General features: G+C 40.2%; 1 protein-coding gene and 1 long non-coding RNA gene across 3 annotated transcripts in view; one reads left to right on the top strand and one right to left on the bottom strand.

The window, feature by feature from the left end:
* necab2 (N-terminal EF-hand calcium binding protein 2) overlaps positions 1-23,640 on the top strand; it is a 149,845-nt gene extending 126,205 nt beyond the window's left edge. For both annotated transcript variants that reach the window (XM_040035152.1, XM_040035162.1), the window contains 4 exons: positions 11,273-11,385; positions 16,272-16,349; positions 17,088-17,179; positions 19,163-23,640. In XM_040035152.1, coding sequence (XP_039891086.1) covers positions 11,273-11,385; positions 16,272-16,349; positions 17,088-17,179; positions 19,163-19,191 — 312 coding nt within the window. In that variant the 3' untranslated portion in view covers positions 19,192-23,640. The remainder of the gene's footprint in view (positions 1-11,272; positions 11,386-16,271; positions 16,350-17,087; positions 17,180-19,162) is intronic.
* LOC120735665 lies at positions 2,099-18,668 on the bottom strand. The gene is made up of 3 exons (XR_005696325.1): positions 18,657-18,668; positions 13,843-13,847; positions 2,099-2,231 (listed from the first exon to the last, which is right to left on the bottom strand). It is a non-coding gene; the product is annotated as an uncharacterized LOC120735665 (long non-coding RNA).
* Positions 23,641-24,021: the final 381 nt, after the last annotated feature.

Here is a 24,021-nt window from a genome sequence, read left to right on the forward strand (position 1 = left end):
CATATTCAAGGAAGCAGCCACCTACAATAACATCATAGACATCGAGGAGTACACAGACACAGTGAGCTCATACATCACCAAATGCATTGATGATGTAACACAGGTGAAAAGTATCACAACTCGAGCCAACCGGAAGCCATGGCTAACAGGAGATGTCCACAGGCTGCTGAAGGCCAGAGACAAGGCCTTCAGAGCTGGGGATGAAATAGGCCTGAGAACAGCGAGAGCCAACCTGTCCCGTGGCATCAGGAAAGCGAAACAGGACTACACACACAAGATAACCTCCCACTTCAATGATAGCAAGGATGCAAGAAGCCTATGGCAAGGCATCCAGGCTATTACAGACTACAAGCCTGTAGCGCGTAGCTGTGAGAGCGACACCACTCTGCTCAACAACCTGAACAGCTTCTTTGCACGATTTGAAGCACAGAACAACACACGCCCACAGAAAACACCACCACCTCCACACGACCAGCCTCTGTGCCTGTCTGCTGCCAGCGTGAAGAGGACACTCATCACCATCAACGCCCGGAAAGCAGCGGGTCCAGATAACATCCCTGGTAGTGTGCTGAAAGACTGCGCAGAGGAGCTGAAGAATGTCTTCACAGACATCTTTAACACCTCCCTGAGGCAAGCCACTGTCCCATCATGCTTCAAGACTGCCACCATCATACCTGTGCCAAAGAAACCATCCCCAGCCTGTTTCAATGACTACCGCCCCGTGGCACTGACACCCATTATTATGAAGTGCTTTGAACGACTAGTCATGTCACACATCAAATCCACCCTACCTCCCACCCTGGACCCACACCAGTTCGCATACAGAGCGAAACAATCCACAGAGGATGCAATCTGCTCTGCCCTCCACCCAGCCCTAACTCATCTGGACAAGAAAGACTCATATGTGAGAATGCTGTTCATAGACTTTAGCTCAGCATTCAACACCATAATACCACAACAACTCATCTGTAAACTGGACAGACTGGGCCTCAGCACCTCCCTCTGCAACTGGCTGCTGGATTTCCTCAGCCAGAGGCCTCAAGCGGTGCGTGTGGGCAACAAGGTCTCAAACAGCATCACCCTGAGCACGGGGGCTCCACAAGGCTGTGTGCTCAGTCCTCTGCTCTTCACCCTGTTGACACATGACTGCACACCAACCTACAGCTCCAACCACCTTGTGAAGTTTGCGGACGACACAACGCTGGTGGGGCTCATCACCAAGGGCGATGAGACCCACTACAGGAAAGAGGTTGAGCTCCTGACCACGTGGTGCAGAGACAACAACCTCCTGCTAAATGTCAGTAAGACCAAGGAGATTATTGTCAACTTCCAGAGAGGCCACACCTGTCACCCCCCATTGACCATCGACGGCGCTGCGGTGGAGAGGGTGAGCAGCACCAAGTTCCTGGGGGTGCACATCAGTGAGGACCTCTCTTGGACCACCAACACAGCATCACTGGCCAAGAAAGCACAACAGCGCCTCTACTTCCTGCGCAAACTCAAGCGGGCAAGTGCTCCACCACCCATCCTGACTACATTCTACAGAGGAACTATTGAAAGTATCCTCTCCAGCTGCATCACTGTGGGGGGCGGTAGCTGCACTGACTATAACAGAAAAGCTCTACAACGCATTGTGAGAACAGCTGAGAGGATAGTTGGTGTACCACTCCCCTCCCTGCAAGACATTTACACCACTCGCCTCACCCGCAAAGCCATCACAATTGTCAACGATGCAACCCACCCTGCGCACTGTCTGTTCAGCCTCCTGCCCTCTGGAAAGAGATACAGAAGTCTCCGCTCCCGCACTACCAGGCTCACCAACAGCTTCATCCACCAGGCTGTGAGACTGCTGAACTCTCTTCCCTCCCGGCTCCCAGCCAGCAGAATCACCAGATTGGCAGAAGTATAGTAGACAGATTGGACTCTACCCCCCCACCCACGCACACTCTCCAACAAGGAAACACTCTCTGAACCAAGAACTGAAAACATTCCTGACTTGCATTGCAATTGCACACACCTGCTGCTATATATATATTTTTAGTATTCTTTTAGCACTATTTATATTATTATATTACTACTTATTACCTTATTGTTAGGGCTGTTTTTGTTTTTGTTGTGCATCTGCACCTTATTGTTGTCAATGCCTACGCATGGGACAGTGTGAAACGTAATTTCAATTCCTTTGTATGGCAAGTACATTTGAAGAAATTGACAAATAAAAGTATTCTATTCTATTCTATTCTATTCTATTCTATTCTATTCTATTTAAATAAAATTGTATCATGTCAAAAGTCAGCAAACTCAGAAGCTCCCCTAACTATTATGGAGATTTTAGGGAAATAGAAATGTAGATGTTCATGGAAAGTTAAACTATCCATAGCCAGCATTTATATACACGTCATCACCAAGATACCTGGCTTGAAACCAACTTTTAGCCACAATTTACAAACCATTGATCTATAACACCCCAAGCTGGACACTGCACTTACTTACTGGGGTCCACAACAACACATTTTCAAAGTTTCGAAGCAGGTCAGATGAAAAGAAAGGACAGGGACACACACACACACACACACACACAGAGAGAGAGAGAGATTTCTTAGTGTTACTCTTGTTCTGTCATGTGAAAACTACACAACCCATAAAATGTGTTCTCCTTACCACAATTTTGAGCAAACACGTTCTTTTGTGTTTTTTTAACTACCTATAAATGACCAAATATCTGATGGACACAAAATAGAAAGCTTTCATGCACATCTAATTCTGTAATAATATGTTTGCACAATAATATGTTAGACATAACAATTTTGTAAGCCCACAATCTGTCACTGTTGTCAAATGTACTCTGCCCTCAAGCGGTCAACTGATCCACCATGAAATAGTCACGTCGTATGTCATTTACATTGTTCAATCAAGTGTGCAATCAAGTGAAATCGAAAATTATAGTAATTTACTCTTACATAACAACTACTTTGATCTTTAGTTCTCCAGATATTCCAAAAGGCTGCCAATCACTGCTTTAAGTGAAGGGCTGCTCTTGTTCTTATGTATTTATTCTTTTTCTCTTGCTGTTGCAGTCAGCAGGTGAGTGCAAGTAATACTTTAGTCATGTATTTGTAATTGCAGCTACAGGAGATGCTGTTTATTTCTAAACTAATGAGTGGCTTGTTACCTCCTCCTTCTTCTTCTTATAATCAATGAGGGATCAATCAGTGAGGGTTTCCTTGAACTCAAAACAGGGCTGATGGATGGCAGGAGAAACAAAGAGAAATAACAGGAGAGAAGAACTGGTGATAACAAACAGGATCAGAAATAAAATGGAAATAGGACTAAGAGAAAACCCCAACAACCAATGATACCTATATAGAAGACCTATATGGGTAATGGGTATTTCCCAGTTCCCATGGTAACACTAGACTGATCCTCCACACATCCCTCTAGTCCTCCCATTTTCACACCCAGTACATAATAATCCACATTAGAGCATATTCCACACACACGCACACACATTAGCGCCCACAGGCTTAACACATATAGCACAGTATCTACATAGTGTGTCCTTCATAGAAGGTGATGATTTCTGCATATTTTACAGAGTTGGTGGTTTAAAAACTCACTGGGGATTTACATAGAGACGTGAAGAGGGAGACAGAAAGAGAAATGCTTTTTGTTTGACATACATTTGCCAATATACTATGTGTTTACTACAGTGTAGTACTCTGTTTTGCTGATAATTGCAGAGCAAAATTACAATCAATTGAGAAAACGGTTACTCAGAGCCCAACGCAGACAAATAGGTGGTGTCACACAGTTTGGCATTCATCAGCAATCATCCACATTAAAGCAAAATTAAAGCGGCAGCTTGGAAGTTTTTTGTTTTTTTCTCCTCCAAAACCCCAGTGCGTCTTTTTGGAGTTTCTTCCATCATAAACACTTGATAAAAAAAAATGTAGGTGCTTGGAAAGAGAAACAACAAAATTATTATTTAATGATGAAAAACTGAAGAATTTACTTTTTATGTTTTAAAGAAGCAGAGCCTATGAGCAGGTTCAGACATACTGCCATGCATAACGCTCGCCATGTCATTTACCAAACCCACCCTCCCAATATGGAAGTCTTTTCAAGCGCCAAATTTCCCCCTGATATGTCAGTGTTGCTACTACCATGCAAAGTTCCCTGCTATTTCAACCCCATCCACCACCCCAGCATCCATTTATAAACTTCAGAAAGATGTTCACCCATCAGTCCCCAATTTTAGAGCATCTTTAGAGGGAATGACCATTTTGCAACATAAACTCTAAGTATATTATCCTGCTGTAATACGTCAGCCACAAATGTGAGTTGTCTGATTGAGCTGCAATATGTTCAGCTGTTGCAGAACATTTCGTTCTCTAAATCCTGTCATGCATGCAAGGAAAAAGCACCACGAGACACTTTTCAGAAATTACACTCTCAGTTTATCTGGATTTTAAAATGTGCATATAACAAGAAACTCGTGTAAATGATAATATAAAGTGGATTCGGTTTCCCATGTTACTATTGGACAATTTAAATGCTCTGATTTGCTGGAGTAGTTGTAAGCAAAGACACAGAGATGACCCAGTTTTCTATGGAATTAGAGTTTGGTTCTGGATTGTCTCTCTTAGACATTCTCATTGTCAAGTTTTTCTGGTACACAGCTCTGTGAAGACATGGAAACACTGTAAAACATAAAGGAAGGGTCCAAATATAGACACAGACAGCTCCATCTGCACAAACTCTGGTCTTAAAATGTTTCCAAGTTTTCACTGTTTGCACTGTGGGAAAAGAATGAATTGGTGTGTTTGACAAATTTGGACTGCCTGAAAGGTCCTTGCTTCCCAGCTGTGCCTAAAATTCTGGAAACATTTCTGATACGGAGCTGTTGTTGTCTGACATTTAACCACGAGCACTCAGTGGGCTTTTGAGTCGATGCAGAGCTGGAGACAGGAACAGGAAAATACAGAAATCAATAACATTTTTACAAGCCTGTGAACTAGGCTCCACATGTCTTTATGACACTGTGGTAGTCAGCCACTTGTCCAATCAAGCAGACTCATAGAGTAAAGAGTGTCCTGTAAGCACACACACACACTCACAAACACTGCAAGGATTGCATTTCACTGTCTATAGTTTCATTTTACTGTAGATGATTTTGCTGATGCGACATGTTTACACACATTCACATGCATTTTCATGACAACTACAGATCCATCTGAGAAAGACTGGGAGGTACAGCCTGAAGCTCTAGACAGTTACAAATAGTTACAATTAATTTCAAATGATTTGTCATTTCCAACATGTGCATGTTCCCAGGGAAGGGCTTTCTGTCAGTCAGGCCCCTGTAAACAATCAAACACGCTAAGTAGTCATGAACGCTCAGTATATCAATAATTATGACAGTAGCAGTGATGATATTTCCACTTTCTCCTGTACAGACTCAAAACACAGAAGACTTGAGCAGACTGACTATTAGCAACATTGTCCTTAAGTTTGCTTTATCAATCTAAAGATAAAAGCTCATAATCATGAAGCCAAAAAAGAAAGAAAATCAATGTAAAATATGTCATGTACCACATAAAGCATATATTGTTTTGTGAATTTTCAAAATAAAATTGATTACGTCTAATCTGATGTGTGGATGATTAACCTAATTCCATTATATCCAGTTTGGAGAAATGAGAAGGCATTATTAGGATTATAAGGATTATTCAGGTTTTTCTTAGATTATTACTGTATAATCACTTTGCAGTCTTTTTTTAAACCTATATCTTGTTTTTCAGCAAACTAGTCTGAGTCTTAGGTTCACCTGCGCTCTTACTGACATGGATACAGCTTTGATGCTGACCGTTACCACAGAGGTTAGCGCGACAGAGAAAACAGAGCTGCAGAGTTAGGGTCTCCTGATTTATCACCTCTGCAGGGCCACAGAGTCAGCAGGGAGCAGATTTAATCATAGTGATTCGGTCAGGGAAGCTGGATGGTTAATGGAGTGGTAGTGATTAGATTAACAGAAGCTGCTGGGCAATGTAGTGTTTCTAATTGAGTTGGTAGGACGTCTGTGCGTGTTTGTGTGTGTGTTGATGTTTTCAGCCGGGCTGTAGTAGGCTTTATAATTCTGTCAAGTTTTATCACTGCTGTGGGTTCTCAATCTGGCGTGCCCATGCAATCATTGCCTTGTAAATCACGTAAGTACAACACGTCTTTACTGAGTAACATCCAGGTTTTCATTCATGCACCTCAGTGTTGCAGCACTGACACTGCCTCTTGATTGCAATTTAAGCTAATTGCAGAAGATAAACTGTGTTGTAAAGTGATAACATGCCAATAAAACAATCAGCAGATGCACACTAACGCACAAATGCAGATGAGATGAATGAAATGAGAGCCTCCACTAGTACAAGCTGCAAGAGCTGTGGCTAATATCTGCTAAATGGAGAGCTCTCTTATTAAGATGTTTGGATAGCAAGCTATTTCCAGTTGCTAATCAGTTGCTCGATCTGATATTTAATATTCTGTTAACAGCAACAACACGTCCATAAAACAATTAGGATGTCTTGTTTCAGGGTAAAGGGCTGAAAGCCTTCTGAAATATTGTAGAATGGGATCACATTTGTATTCTCAAGCACCCAGAATGAGGACAATAGAAAAGGAACACAGACAGAAGGACTAGATTGCATGCTTGATAAAAGAACTGCAGGTGTTCTGCTGTTTGCTGGAAGAAAAAGGTTAGGTGAGGTAAAAGTGGTCTAAGCATAAAAATAAAATAGTCCTAAGGTAGAAGAGAATGATGTCACCTGCATCTTGAATCTATTTCTGTTTTGTGTGTTGGAAGAGATGTCAAAGTGTTTAACTTGGTTCTTCATGTGGAGTCCCACAAGGCTCAATGTTATGCTGACATTACTGAGCTTTCCTAAAATCCTAGCTTTTGTAAATAAATACATTTGAGAAGTTAAACAGTTAAAAACGTGTTTAAAACGTGGTTTTCTATAGCAGGCTGACGATGAGGTTTGATTCTGTGTCATCACGTGGGCAGACATAACTGCAGAAACAGCTGATGGGATGTTTTGCCTGTTACATGTTTGCCATGTCAAACCTGTTTCTTCTCTGTTGCATCAAATTGGGCAGATTTGATTTCATACAGAATTCAGTGTTTTTATTTTATTGATCACTTAACCCCTCTGAAGGTTAGCTCCATTATACATTTCAGCTCTTTCGCCAGTCTTGTATTAGACTTCTCAGATCTGACATCTAAACCCTGTTAAAAGGCTTCCTTTTCAAGCTCAAGGTTTAACTGTCCAACACTGCAGAGCAAACACTTGTCTCTCATTTGTCAATGCTACATTTTAATTTGTAATGTTTTTCATTAGCTCTGTTTATTGATTCCTTAAAGGTTTTGGCCTATTTTATAGCACTGTTGTTTCTGGATACTTTTGAAGTGTTAACCTTATTTTCTTTAATTGTATTATTTCCATGTAATAACTTGAAATGTGCACATTCAACTCAAAATTAATCTAATTAAAGATTTATAACAGGAAATAAATCCTGGTGCAGTTTATTATTGGACTTTTCCTTACTCTTCAAATATTACATAATTGTTATACCTTAAATAATATTGAAATAAGATCATCAGTGTGTTAGTGAGAGATGTAGAGGTGTGACAGATGATGCGCGAGGGGGGCGCAAGTGTGTGCATTTGCATATATGCGAGCATGTGAAGGCATATTGTGTCAGTGAGACACTTCTGGAATTATCTAGGTCACAATGGATTAATTTTTAATTTTACTGTAGTGAGCTACAGTAATGCTGGCATATTAAAAAGCTGAAGACATCTGCAGCTAATCTCATCTGATTAAAACAAAAGAAGACACAGTTCTTTGGTTCTTGTTAGAAATGGGATTTATACCAGTAACGGCTAATAATCATTCAGCCTCTAATTGTTCATCATTTCCCGGAGTCCCCAGGAAGTCCCCCCATCACAAAATTTCTGTAGGCTGTGTGAAATTATGAACGTCTATGCTTTTAGCCGCAGGAGACGGGGACTTTAGAAAGGCACTGCATCATTCCCTCACATTTCAATTTAGTATCAGAGAAATTGCTCGTAGCTCTAGTAAATGGATAATAATTTAACAAGTGATGAATAAAAAATTAGATGTGTCTTATAAATCTCCTGGCTGCTATCCTAATCACATGAAATTAGCTTTGTCTAAAACTAGCATCTATAGCATGGTCACAAATATCTATGTCAAGAAAATGCCTGTTAACTAACTACCACGTAGCCCGCTGACATGTTGGTGCAGACAAAGAAAAATCTCAAAAACTGTGTATAAAGGATGATTCTCATCACTGTGACATCATCCATTGATTTCTGGTCATTTTAATACCTGAGTGTTAGCATTCTGACTGCAGCCATGTTGTTTTTTCTTTAGTGTTTTTTTAGCAGACGCGAGGCCTTTCACACGGTTGTCAGCTACATCTGTCCCAGCCCCACACATAATTTAACAACTTTGCTTCCCTTATGAAAGATGAAATGAAAAACCACATTTTTTGAGAGAGAGCCAGGCTATAACACGATCATTTAAAAGCTGAAGTTGGGCATTTTTACATGTCAGTCTATAGAGATTAACCTACTTTTGATGCTAGCCTACAGAGGCTACTAAGTAGCGTGCTAATGCGCCTTTCACATCTTTTAGCGTTAACGTAATTGTTTGTTTTCCACAGCATTCAGATATTAAAGTTTCTCATGTCCTGCCGTGCACATTGCTCGAGAGATGTTAGCCACAATGGTCCTAATACATCCGCTGTTACTGGCTCTCACTGGGTGAAATTAGTTCCAAAGAAAGTGCTGCAATACGAATCTTGTAGTGATTGCTTTATTTGCTAGCAGATTGCCACAGTTGCCTGTAGTTTTTTTTACAACATTGCTTCAGTTCATTGAGGTTTGCAGGTGGAGCTGGGACGACGTGTCAACATAATCGATTACGTCGACGTAAAAAAATGTGCATCGATGCGTCGTCACTTTCAAAACAGACATGGCGGCAGCGAGTAGCGGCAACATGAGTGAGGCAGCCGCAGTTGACTTAAATCACTGCACCCGAATACGCTAGTGATGGGATTTCTGGCTCTTTTTAGAGAACCGGATCTTTCGGGTCGGCTCACTAAAAAGAGCCGGCTCTTTCGGCTCCGAACCGGCTCTTCAGGTTGTTTTGTTGCTGTAATTAATTTGTAATTAACAATAATATAAAATTATGTACAAAAGGAATTACTAATGTAAAAAAGTAGTTTTATTTATATATGTTTATATAAATAAAACTATTTATTTATATAGTTTTGTTTGTTTACATGAGTCAAACTGCAATTTATTTGATTGTGCCATAGTTATTTTTTAAAAATGTGCTTTTTCTTTGATCCAGTCTTGTATTTATTCTTTTTAAATGTGGTGGCCCCTAGAGACAAAACAAACTCCAAAAAGCACATACAAACTCCAAAACACATTTCTAGCATGAACTGAACTTCCAAAACAGAGCTACCTAGATCACCTAAATTACACAATTGAAAGCATGAAAGCATATGTGTATTGTTTGTGTATTTATACACAAGCATTAATATATAGTCAAATAATTAAAAAAAAAAAAAGTTCATATACCTGTTATTACCACACACCAAATCCGGTCGTTGGTACTTGCTGGCTTGTGTAGCCACTAGGTAACAAAAGCTCAACACTGCCCCTAGCATCCTGGAGCACTTCTGTTGTCGTTTGTACGTGCTTCGGAGTTTGTACGTGCTTCGGAGTTTGTACGTGCTTCGTCTGTAGGGGCCACCGTAAATATACTTTTATTCACTCCACATAAAATGTAATAAATAAATCATATAATACAAAAATCAACTATTCACAGTTCAACTTTTAAACTATTTAAATTGTCAGCTTTTTCCTTTTACAAATTTAAAGTGAAACAACACAAAACACTGCAAACCACAACACAATTAAATATAATTTATAATATGAAAACAAAAAGAACATGCATATTCTCCGTCATATGGACCTGCATGAATAAACTTTCTGAATCCTTTATCATATGCAACTGAAAATAGTTGTGGATGATTACTATACCTTTCTAATGTGACGTTGTTGTCCCTGGCTCTTTCTCTGTCTCTCCCTCCCGCTCTGTTCCTGTGCTACTGAGTGTAACTACACCCCCACCCCCCACCCCCCCCTTCCCAGCGTAAAGCACAAGGATCGCATGCTGAGTGAAGCGGGAAAAAAGTGCGAGACAGAGGGTGAGAGAAAGAAGGAAAAAAAAACAAACACGGCTCGCGATAAGGAGCCGGCTCGCGTCGTTCACGTCAAAGACCCGGCTCTAAGAGCCATTTCGTTCGCGACCGACCCATCACTAGAATGCGCAGTTCTACAGTATGGGGATATTTTAACAGAAAAGGAAGTGACTCAGTCGTTTGCCAGCTTTGTAAGGTGGAAATGGCCTATCATAAAAGCATGACAGCTGCACCAGGACCTCGAACGCATCCAGGAGCAGCTTCTGCAACGGACAAACCGTCTATACAAGTCAAATAATGGGGAAATAATCGGTAATCGAATCAAATCAAAATATAATCGGATCGAAAAATCAATCGCTAGATTCATCGATTAAGAAAATAATCGTTTTGCCCAGCCCTATTTGCAGGCTCTCTCAAGGTCCCACTGAGGCATTTCAATCAGGTTCAGATCAGAACTTTGACTGGGCCATTGCAGCATCTTGATTATTTTCTTTTTCAGCCATTCTATTGTAACGTTGCTGCTATGCTTGGTGTTATTGCCCTCTTGCACGGCCCAGTTTTGGCCAAGCTTTAGTTGGCCGACAGACAGCCTCACATTTGACTCTAGGATTCTGTGGTATACAGGAGTTCATGGTCGACTCAGTGACTGCAATCCAAACCATCACAGATCCACCACCGTGCTAACAGTTGGCATGAAATGTTTGTACTGAGATGCTGTGTTTGTGTTTTGCCAAATTTGGCGCTGTTCTTTAGGCCACACCTCTCTACTCTCCAAAAAACATTGTTCCAGAAGTCTCGTGGTTTGTTCAGATGCAACTTTGTAAGCCTAAGCTGTGCTTCCATGTTCTTTTTAAAGAGACAGTACAAATATTAATACAGCTTCACTATAAAGAAACAGACAGACAACAAACAGAACAGTAAGCTGTTAAATTAAAACTTGAGTACAAAACTGACACTGCCGTCTCTGTTGCTCTTCCTTCAGTCTTTGCTGCTGATTCGTCAGGAGATGGTGGTTTCCCAGAAGCAGCTTGGTGAGTTCTGTGAGGCTCTGAAGCAGTACCTGAAGAACGTCTCCGCTCAGAGAGACTGCTTTCAGTAAGTTTCACTCATATTTTTACAAGTGCTGTGCTGCGGAGAGGAGCACTGTAACGAGTATGATTTTAAATATTTAATGCGTTCCATTTTCAGTGTCAGGACCTCACTGTTTTTCACACTTAAGTGCTCCCTCAAATATTCTCTCCTTTGATCTTTGATTGTATCTCTGGTTCTGAATGTTCTAGGTCATACACCAGAGGTTCAGCTCTCACAGGGTGCCTTTATGAAATCATTGCTATGAACTCCCAGGTGTTCATAGTAATACTGTGCTGCACAGCTCATGTGTACCCAGTTTATAATATTGTACCTGTATAAAGTCCGATATACCCGTGCTGCAACTGATACAGACCTGCCGTCCATATCTCTTTGAACCTTGGGGTGCTGTGAAACAGACTGTAATATCCACTGCGATTTTTCCAATCCCAGCTCAATATACAGTATGCATAGTTTATAGCGGTGTTCTGCATATGTCCTTGGCAAAGCTTAAAGGTTCTGACTGTGGTGCATTACATTTTCTGCTACCAGTTACTGCAGTCTGCACTGAAAGGGGCTGCAGCATGGATGAAGGAGGTGTTAATCTTAACAGCTAAATGTAGCAGAGAATCCTTATTGTTAGCAGCAATAATACTGGGAGTCATTCAAGACTAATATTATAATTAATTTCCCAACTTAAACTGAGAGAGTTGAGAGATTGCAAAGCTGGTTGATAATCATCTTCTTTTTCTCAATAGGAGTGATCCCCTCACAGATATTCAACACTGCCATTTGCTCCATATATAAAGTCAATGATCATAGCAGCTTTAAGAGCTGCTCAGCTGATTGTAGCGCATGAGCAAGTGGAACCGATGAGCAGGATCGATAGGCAAGCAGACTAACAATTCCAAAGAATTGTTACTGGGAACCAGTTCTCTACAAGAACCATTCCTACATCTAACTGAAGTGCTGTTTATAACTGCAGTTGTTTAATGTACTTCCAACTTATCACCAGATGTTTTGCACCAGGATCAGACATAAAGAAGATGTTAAATGCACCCAAACTGCTGTTTGATCAGGTTCCTGTCACATCTACATATCATACACCAGACTAATTCCAGACAAGTTCTTGAACTATAGGGAATGAATATCCCTCACAGTAATCATTAAACTAAAAAGATATGTCAATTTGACTTGTGTAATATGCCTTCAAAAATCAGTCTGTTCACTCACTAATGTAGCTACAGACAAGGTTCTTTGGTCTTTTAAGGGCTTTGACATTCATAATAAACAGCATTTTGAAGTTTGACTAGTAGTTTGGCAGTTTGATGCTGTTGGTTTTATTTTCTGCAGCCTGCCTTTGCCGACTGGGGAGGGTAACCCTGACCGAGTTTGAGCAAGAAAGAAAAAAAAAATCTGCAAAACACTCAAACAGACTGCTGAAGGTTTCTGTGCTGAAAAAAGATAAACATAGTAAAAAAAAATGTGATGCATAATAGTCAAAGGAATTGTGTAAAAGCACCTGAAGATGGATATGTTAAATCTTGTCCTTGTGCCTTGTTGCTCTGAACATCGTAGCATTCTTTTGTTGTATTCTAAGAATTAGTTATGCTATTATTCCATCATGTCCTTCAAAGTCTGTAGGAGCTTTAACAACCTGACAGAACAAACCTTACTTAAGTCACACCTTCTCATGAAGGACGAGTCCTAATTGCAATCAATAAAAAGCACACATGGGTGAAAGGATAAACAGGTGCAGCAGTAAGGTAGGTCTGATGTCATTGCCAGATTGCATTTTGTGGTATATTTTTTATTTTATAATAAATGTGGTAGTAGCACAGTAATTGTAGGTATCTTAATATAAATAATGCAGCAAGGTTTTCAGATGGAAGCTTGCACATTATCTGTGCAAAGACTTCTGTCTTTTTCTCTCTCTGGTGTGCTACTGAATGCCTTTTTCCTCCTTTGTCAGTTTTTAATTTCATCTTTGCCTAACTGTAATATATAAACTTTATTTAGTCTCTGCTGTCCCTGCTCATTATCATTTGATGTTTGTTTGTGATTAGAAGCACAAATTCTATTAAATCCTCCAGCAGAGCTCAGACAATTCAAGTTATTTCTTCTGACACCCTATAAAGATTTAACAGGCAGCAGCTCCTGTCCCTCAGTGCCCTCTACAGGTTTAGAGCAGAACTGCAGACACACATAACAGTAATGTCTTTTCACACTGCTGGTAGTCTGCATGTACAGCCGGCAATAAAAGCAGGTTAGGTTACAGAAAATATTGGAAGAAGGGAGATGGTATTGTGATCGTCTGAAAATTGTGCTTGAATGGGAAGAATATACAGAAGATTATTTATCAACTAAAAGTCAGTGGAAACATGGCCGTGGTTATTTTGAGGTAAAAAAGAAAACATACTACCACTAATCAGAGTCATATGGAGTGTTCTCTTAAAATGATCACCTTATGAACAACTTGTACACTCTGTCTCTGAAAAACAGATGGGTGAAGGCTTGGGCCCTACGCAGGGGTTATCAATAGAGATCAGAGTAACTGAGGCAGCTCAGATGGTGCAAAGACCATTGCTTAATGCCACTCCGATGGAACGTGTCCAAGAAAAAAAAAGAGGGGGGAAAAAGTTGCTCACTCTTTGCCACAAAATTCCAGATAAAGAACAAGAATCTTGGGAGCACCAGCTTTGATTAGATATGACTAAGATAAATGTGTTTGGCTGAAAGGAATCCCACATGCTGGGCATGAATCTGGCCTGGGCCACCACAGTGAAGCATGGAGCTGAGACTGTGATCATATAGTGGCTGCATGAGACAAAAATAGATCATGTTTATAAGAGATTTCCTATTGCAAAAAATACTAACGGACCATATGACTGCCTTTAGAAGTTTAGCAAAAGAGGACTCTTCCAGGGTGATAATGACATAAAGCACATTGCTAAAAAGTGTGTATATATACACCTTATTGTGTGTGTGTGTGTGTGTGTGTGTGTGTGTGTGTGTGTGTGTGTGTGTGTGTGTGTGTGTATATACATATATATATATCAAACTCCAGTCCTCGAGGGCCGGTGTCCTGCAACTTTTCCATGTGTCCCTGTTGCAATAAACCTGAATAATATTAGAACTTGACTGCATGCTGAGGTGGCAATTTAGCCATTTGATTTATGTTACAGCAGCTGAGTGAATGAACATGGTGCAATAAAAGTAATTTTAGAAGTACATTTTTTCCAAACACTTACATTTACTTGAGTAAGGTTAGGGGTTGCCACTTCAGCATGCTGTCAAGTTCTATACTCTTGCAAATGACCTACTAATTTTATTCAGGTGTGTTGCAACAGGGACACATGGACACTTGCAGGACACCGGCCCTCGAGTTTGAGACCCCTGAGGTAAAGCATCTGATAAAAGTAGTTTAAAGTCAGTCATGTATGATAACTACAAAAAAAGAGAAGTAATTTTGTCTGCTGACATCACCCAAAATACTAGCTTATTTCTTTAAGTCATTGATGTAGCTCGGAATCAGAGTTATAATCCGACTACTTTGAACATATAGATTCTACTGAGCAGTATACTGACTTATGTATCTGTCACGGTCCTGAGTCTGATCACTGTTTTTTGTTTTGATTAATAGTAACTTGTGTTTGGTTTAATTCTGGTTATGCCTCTTGAGGTTTTCTAGTTCTTACGTTTTGGTTCCTGTTTTATTTTGATAGTCCTGCTCTGTGTTCCCCACCTCGTCTGCCCAATTAGTTCCAGCTGTTTCCCTGCTGTCTCCCATTCCCTGATTTCTCCGATGTGTATTTTAGTTGTTTGTTGCCCCTGTTTTGTTGTCGAGCTGTCCCTCGTAGCTGTGTGGTTTTCCTGTGCTCCGTGTTCTCTTGTAACTCCTAGTTTCCTGCTCCCCAGTCTTAATTTCAGGTTTTCCAGTTTAGGCTTTGTTTTGTCGTCTTCTAGTGTTTTAAAGCAAACTAAAGCTGCCTTTTTTACTTCATCCCTGTGTGTACCGAGTCCTGCATTTGGTTCTTTCTCCTGCCTGCCACACAGCGAATAACAACAGCATCAACTTTTTAGTTTTTGCTAAGCTCTGAGCTCGCACTATGAAAATTGGAATCCTTGAAAGGTAAAATTAAAATCATGCCGGTCCTGAGACTAACCCCGAGCAGGTAGACGTGCAAGTGTAATTTCACGCAGAAACTGCACCGCACAGAGTGATCTGCTCAAACACGTCAACAGCTGCTTGATTTCAGAGCCAGAAAATTACCAAGAGGCACAAGTGCATATAATGGACCAAAGAAAATTGCTGGCATTAACAGCACCGAGTCTTTGAGTCATTTTCTGCTTTTGTTTCTAAACCTAATTCCGTTTGGGACGTTATATTGTTGGTTAAATGGGCAAATGTTAGGCATATAAAAACACATTAACGTGTCAACATGTCCATAACATGTTCCACTTTTACCATTGAAGCCTTTAAATGCAGCGCTTGCTGTGAAAACTGAGTTACGCTGTTAGCCAAGTGTGACAAAGATCCCATGTGCACATTCACCCTCCTTTGGAATACATACGGAGAAGCCTGAGTTCATTACAGCAAAGTGTACCATCCAAAATGTCTCCATAACATCCCACATAATAACCTCTATGCATTGATGATCACACTCTGATAGATGTTATTTGCTATTCTTGGTGTTAAGTGCAGTGACATCAATAAAGTCCAAGATGCAATTTTCTGAAATATAAACTGTTATCTCGTGTCTGCTTTCTTGTCTCCTTTACAAATGTATCCTTAATGTGCACTGCTTCACCGTTCTCTATCATGAATCCACCGTCTCTCACCCGTCACTTTCCATATCACCTTCTGTCCACTTTCATCCTCTCATTCCCATTTTCCTCTGCCTCTGCTCCAGTGTGACTGCAGTGCGTCTGCCAGATGGTTTATCCTTTGTCGTCTATGAGTTCTGGGATGGCGAGGAGGAGTGGAAGAGGTGAGTTTTAATCATTTTTGGCTCCGATTTTATTCTTAATCCTGAGCTCTATCCGTCACACGTGCCAGTATTAAGAACTTTTCATTTTCCGAACCCAGGCTCCGACCATTGATCCAAAGCAACTGACAGAATGAAGCATCTATAAACACGGAGAACAGCCTCAAAGTGATTCATTCCCCGTGCTGATCCACTTTGAAAGCATTAAAAGTCATTACTGAGCGCAGACATTCATATTGTTTAGGATATTGCCTTTGAGTCAGCACTCTTGGTCCCCTGAAAGTTTTTTGGAGCTGAGCACGTCGTTCCTTCTTATCCCTGTTCTAATTGATTGGTGATCACCCAATAAAAGGAGCTCTCACTTTTCTTCTATTACTGCCGTGAGCCTGTTTGTTAATTAAATGTTGGAGGATTTTTTTCATTGTTCAGCCATTCACGTGCTCCAGAGTTGCTGAATCACTCAAGTTGCTTCAGGTCATTGTGATTTAGTAATGGTTCTGGGCACAAGGAGAGGCTGCTGATGTAGTTGCCTGCTGATCCAAGTTTCTGCTCCACTGCTCACAGCATCTCCCCACCATTAATATTTCAAATCTTACAGTAAAGGCTAAGGGCCGTGCAAAGCGATTAGAGTCCATGTGTGCTTTTGAGAGGCTGTGTGCAAAGTCAAGACAGATGTGTGCATACAGAAATGCTGTGTGTCATTTAGTGTGTGCGCTGTCTCATGCTCTCCTCTGATTCCAGGCACCTCCAGTCTGCTCCCAACAAAGCCTTTCAGCATGTGAAGGTGGATACACTGTGCCAGCCGGAGGCTGTGTCCTCTGTAGCCGTGCCAGGTCAGTGGTAAAACAGTACAAAGTAACTAGAGAATAAAACAAAAGCAGTGTGACACTGCAGCTGAAATGTCCTCCAAACCATTTGTGAATTGGGACCAATGACCAGAACGATATCTGGATTTGGAATACTTTGTGATATTTTCTCGAGAACACAAAGAAGACAAGACAAAGTTTCCTTTTTCTCTGATTTTTACACATTTGAAGTAAAATTGCCAAGTTTTTCCTCTTTTGCAGTGATAAATAATCCTTTCAGATACTTACAAGCCTGCTTGTACAATATTACAGTTACATGTAAGAAAGGTCAATCTTTGTTGCCTGTAACGTTTGTTTGTCAATTTATTTCTATCATGTAAACAAACAGGTACATTTAGCAAAGAAAATAAGAGAGAAAAAAATACTACACAAAATAAAGTTAATACATTTCAATATTGCTTCTGTTCTGATTCAGTTACATGTCGAAAGGGAATGGGAAGAAGTACACACCTATTTAATCCCACCCCTTCGCCATAAGTTATCAGTTAATATTTAGTCAGCTTCCTTACTGATATAATCTGTAATAGAAATAGCAAACAGATTTCTGATATAATATATACTATATAATATCACATCATGAAATGTTTCATGAAATTACACATTTTCCCTTTCTTTATAGTTCAAGAAGATCTTTATAACTCTTTTTGAATTGTTTTATGTTTGGACATTGCTTCAATTCCATATTCAAACTGTTCCACAGTTTCACTCCATGCACAGAAACACAAAAGCTTTTTCTTGTAGTATGTACCTTCCCTATTTTGAAGTTACAAAAACCTATGCAAACTGTGAACTCAGTATATGGACTGTGCACAGTCTGATGTGCCAGCCGACATTGGGCACACAGAAATATGCAGTTTTAGGAACCTCACATTCTTCCACTTGGTCTCAAAATAATTCTGCAGCATGATAATGACTCCAAACATAAAGGCAGAGACATTAAAGTACTACAGCAGATGGTATGGCCCCCACTGAGCTCTGACCTCAACAGTATAAAGTCAGTTTACATAAAGAGACAGAAAAAAAAGTTCAGGAACAACCTTCCTACCACAGAGAACGGAGGATGACTTAAAGACAAACAGTGGGAAACATCAAAATATTTTTTGGTAACATTACAAGATTAATAAATAAATCTAAATCTGCCATTATGATTATTGATGAATCCTCATTTTGTCTTGTATGTCTAGAACATCAGAGAAATATACTGATTTAAGTTCACAGAAGGTCACGTCATAGTCGAAGGTTATGTCTAAATACAGTTTAATATAATTCATATACAGAATGTTATTTCTGCATGGTTGTTAGTTGTGGTGCATTAAAAAAAATACACTACCAATTTTCATCGAACTAGTTACTCCTTTAAATTTTCATGAACATTTACATCAGATTCTTTCTGATCAACTTGGATCCAAAATCTGTTTCTTGGGGTCCCTGAGCAGTTGCTGACTTACCCTAGTAGTAGAATTATCAGTAGTGCAGGTGATACTGAGATAACACAATATGTGCTAATATTACTATAAAGGTGTGATGCAATAGTACACAGTTGCAGAGCAAGTGTTCTATATAATGCTGAGAAAGTGATTAGTTTGTTCAACAACCCTGGATGTGTCATGTAAAATTTATAGGCATTATCTACAGAAACCTGGCTTTGGAATCTGCTTCATCCAAAACAACTGATGCTGGCAGGCATCCCTGCGCCGAGTCGCAGACTGTCAGTGACCCAGCTGATACTTGGCTGACTGCCTGTTTTATTGTCTAGTAATCACTTTTTTGTCCATTTCTCTTCTTGGCGCTCTTCTTTCCCCCACACCTGTTCTGCTTCCTTCTCATTTCCATTCAATCTATTTTTTTGCTCACTCTCCACATTGTTTTTTCACTCTGAGGCACGCTTTCTTTAAAAACTCCTTCCTTTCTAACCTTTTTCTCACTCGTCATCCCTCTTTCTATTTTCAGCCGTCTGGTGCAGCGTGAACAGGGACTGAGCATGAAGATATTCGACTACACGCCAAGACTCCTGACACTCCTCACTTCTTTAACTCCTTCCCCTCCAGCCCTAAAACCTTTTTTTCTCCTCTACGTTTCACCCACCCCAATCCCCACAACCCCCAAACTCCCTCAACTCTTTTTGTAAGTACATGTTTACATAGTGCAAATGAATGGTGTCAACTGCGGTGAAAATTGAACAAACAGTGCATTTTACAACGTGAGATTACTAAAATATGTTTGCATCTCATCATGGTAGTTTGCTGGATTTCAAGATTGTGGATTACTTCATGTACATGTTTCTAATAGCTTTGAGCCACTGTAAGGTGGAGATTGTCATGTAGCAAGGACCCCGAAGGTTGAGTTTTCCATGTAGCAGCTTTTCAGTAGTCAGTTTGGGAATGCAGCTGATCACCACAGATAGCTCATCTGTGTAGCTGTCACTTTATAGTAGCTGCTTATTATATCTGTGAATATATCGCAGACTTTTGTTTATTTATTTATTTCATAACTGACCAAATTACCCTCGCATCAGCCATGACATTAAAATGAAGACTCTGAATACCTAGTTGACAGATTAGTTTGCGTTCTCAGGAAAACGGAGAAGTCTTTAGCTAGCTGTCCTCTCTTATGGATGTTATTTACCCAAAGCCATCTAAATATGACATTTAGCCTAGAACTTTATCTGGGAAAGTGAACACTGGCTCTGAATAAACAAGTGATTTTAATATGAGAGAAGAACCACTGAAGGGTAGAATAATGCGGTTATTTTACTGTACAGTTCCAGCTGTTCATCAGTACATGAATAGGAAAGAAACAGATGTGCTATCATAGAGCAGTGGTTCCAGTAGTAACTTTAAATCCTCACATAACAATCAGTAGATGATCCCATAAGGCCACCTTTTAAAGTTAATAATCTTATAATGACCAAGTATATTTTATCTCCTCCATAATTTTCCGATTTTGTTGCCTTCGTTTGTTCTGTTCACTCTCTTAATCTCTTTTACATTCACTCTGTATACAATGGCTGTTCTGAGGGTAATGTCTCTGATGGTTTACTGGCTGTTACATGGTACTGTTTCTTTAAAGCACAGCTAATCCCTGTGAAGAATGATGTCGTTTTAACCTGGCACCAGCAGAAGAAGGCCAGCTGATGTCAGTTCTTCTCAAGGATTTGCACGTGTAGATGCTAACACAAATTCCCGCTGGTGTTTTTCGGTGTAGTTTTATTTTAACTAAACACTTTGGGGTTAAAGAGTCAAATCCCTGCGCTTTGACATCAGGGCCATTTAAGGGATCGTTTCTGACGCGACACGCCCGCTACCTTGAGAAAGCGACTGCTTAGAGAGACAGGCAGCACCTCACTCGGTTTGATTTTTGCCTTCTGTTCATGCATTCCTTGTCTGAATTGGTGATGGGTTGCTTATATTAGCTGTGTAAGTCTAGTGGAGATTGTACATATGAAAATGTTGTTCTGTTATGATTATATTTGCATTTACTGACATCTTTTAGTGCTATGGTACAAATCTTATCCTCGGTGAAAGTGGCAGTAGCTTCACAGGTGCTGCAGCTTCTCTAACCTGTTTGTTTGAATCCAAATAGCTACCATCCGAAACAGATATATGAAGAACACTGAATATAAAGCCTTAAACATCACCACATGGTTGAGCAGGTAAAGGGTTTTAAAAGACAACTTCTTTTTGATGCATTTTAAATTCAGAGAATTCCCCACTTTCGGTGTAGACATCAGATTGTGTTTCATTAATATATGACATTATTACCACGATGATAGGTCTATTCAGCTATTGAACATCACTGAAAGAATAACCTTGAATTTGAAATAAACCTTCACAACACTTAGCATACTGTAGCAGTTAGATGAACCACCTCAGCATTAATATCTCGAACACGTGATCACATGTATTGCCACTACTGAACCCACCTTTAAGTGCAAAAAAGTCAATGAACAGGAGGATATTATGGAAAGTTACAGCTCTTGCAAATTCCAAGACATCAGGGTCAAATGGAGGATGGACATATTCGACCTTTACGTTAAAACCCAGATGAGCTTATTATTCGGACGTGACATCAACAATATTGTTCGGTAAAGTCTGAAAACCGGCTGAGTTCAGTCTTCACTGCACATCAGCCCACACACACTGTCAAACAATCAGATTAAAAAAAGCACAATGTAAAAATGAGTGAATATTGTGACTTAAGCATAGTAAAGTATATTAGAGGTCAATGAGTATGATGAGAGTATGTAGAGATATATTACTGTCTAATTGGGTAAAGACTTGTTAATGAATCACTGCTCCGTTACAGCATTATTCTTTCAAAGGTGCCATCTTGACATCCACCTCACTGTTGAGTCTATTCTCTCTACACCTGTGAAGACAGCGAGTCTGTCATCTGCTGGCACTGTGGTGGCAGTGAGCGGGGATCCAGCTACACTGACACTAATGTTGATTGTTACCTACTTTTAGAACTCCGGGCTGCGCTCAGCGGGGCATGACTGTGTGACACGTGGAAGTGTTGAACATTTTTACATATATGGTAACAGAAATATGTATAACAATAGGCTTGTAGAACAGGCATGCAAAAGCAGTATTGCATTATCTGTGAAAATGTATTTACCAACCTGTGAGTGTCTCTTTTAAAGGTACCCTGTGGAAGTTTGGACCACTAACAGCATTAAAGAGCAGAGATTTCACAAATATAGCAATGAATGTGTTAAACAGTGTATGATTTGGGCTATAAAGAGATCTGCTTTGTTTTATAAGGAAGAAAGCAGCGTAAGAGGGGCTATTGCTGTGCCACTTATCATCTAACTTGTTGTTTTGAAATGGTCCAACTAAAATGGAATTTGCAGGGCTTAAGAATAAATCTAGGTGCTAATCTGGACCTGATAAAGTTTCAAAACAAAGTCTTTCAGAGGAATTCAGCAATGCAGTGACTTCTGCAATTATCTGACTTCTGAAATTAAAGTATCAAAACCTTAAGTGACTAAGTAGGGACTAAGTTGCAAAATACAAAAAGTACATTGACATGACTTAATGATCATGAGATGTGTCTGTCAGTTCTCCATCATGCAAGTTAAGGCCTTAAAAAGCCTTAAAAGCTTGAAAAGAAGACCACTTAAGCACTTAAAGTACCTTGAGGTGGTCAGGTTTGACTTGATCTGTTAATACAGCCTGTATAGTGTATGCAGTTACTACATTAACCCCACGAGGTGAAAGGTTACCCAATAACCACCTGCTTAATATTAAAACCACAATACTTTGTTGACAAGAAAACTCCACAGGGTACATTTAACCTCTCACTTGTTGGAACAAAAACCCCAACATATACATAGATATATATATATCTCAAACTCCAATCCTATTTGCGTTCAAGAAGGAGCTACTGTATTCTCAATACAAACAAAGCCATATTGCATGGATTAGTGTTTACATGTAAGTGATTTACTATACTGATAGCCATAGATTTACAGTACTCAAGCCTGGCTGAGTGCAACCCACATGTTCTAATTAAGGGATCTCCCTTTGTGTACATTGTGCCCAGCTCGGCTGGGTTGTGTATATGAGATCGATAGTAAGTGAATGGTCAGAAACACCAGTACTGTTTCCTGTTGATACATTCCTGAATGTCCCTCAGACTGTGCAACCTGTTCTTTTTCTATCCTCCTACTTCTCAGTGCAACCCGTGCTTCGTCATACAATGAAAAAGTTATGCCACTGAAATGTACTGAAGCATGGCTGAGCAGAACGTTTCCTGGTAACATTGTGAAAAGATTAAACGGCAGAGGACCTACAACATGTTGAGATCAGGCCTTCTGTAGGCATGGATTAGTTTATGTAATTGTTGGGATACTGGTAAACAGGAAACATGTCACCTGGTTTACCTCAAGAAACGTAACATAGACACCGTAAACGTGACACCATAGACTATATATAAAAGATGGTCATAGCCACCATGATGTCACCAATCGGTTCTTGCCTGTGGCTCTATGATGCCAGCCAGACTCCTTTCCTTCCTCCTGCAAGTGCATGATGGGATGCTGGCCTGATTCACAGAATCGCTCAATTCAGTTAGTTCACCTTAAACACAATAGCTAGCCAGTGCCAGTCTTTTCACCCAAGGCAAACATTCAAAAAACTAAAGTCATGAGAGAATGACATTAACCACAATGTTGGTCTTCGGTTTTTAAGATGGGTTCTTAAAAATGATATCCTGAAGGTCATCAACAAGTTTTAGGCATATGCAGTGCAGCATTTGTCTCCACCCTGCTCTGCAGATACATCAGACAGAATGTATTTCACGAACCTGGAGCTCCTCTATCTAGATCCTTTGTAAAACCAACTCAACCTGGCCCTAAAGGCCCAGAGTAGGAAATACAATCTGCATGGGTGATCATGACCTACCCTACCATCACAAGTATTGCAAACCAAAGAAGCACTTTAAGCTCTACACAAACGACCTCCTTAGCCATTGCAATATATACCCCAACTACTCTGAACCACTAGCAACCTTTGCTATGGTGACTGAACAGACACCTTAAAAAGAACTTCCCAAGAACACCAGAGTGCAGCTGGCATGAACCCGATATTTGGCTTCCCTTGCAAGGTAGAACCAAGTCTCATTATCTGAGATTTCTATATAAAGACTGCTCCCTTTGCCATCACTCAAGACATGCAGGCTACATCCATCTTTTATTTAGAGTCTATCCAAGAGAACAAGCCAATCAGTAATTTGCCAAACTGACCGACATCATGGCCATAACTCTTCCTTTCTATGGCTGTGTTCTTTTCTATTCTTCAACTGAGTGC

This window comes from Simochromis diagramma, unplaced genomic scaffold (assembly GCF_900408965.1).
Source record: "Simochromis diagramma unplaced genomic scaffold, fSimDia1.1 OVJJ01000333.1, whole genome shotgun sequence".
In the NCBI taxonomy this organism is placed as follows: Eukaryota; Metazoa; Chordata; class Actinopteri; order Cichliformes; family Cichlidae; genus Simochromis; species Simochromis diagramma.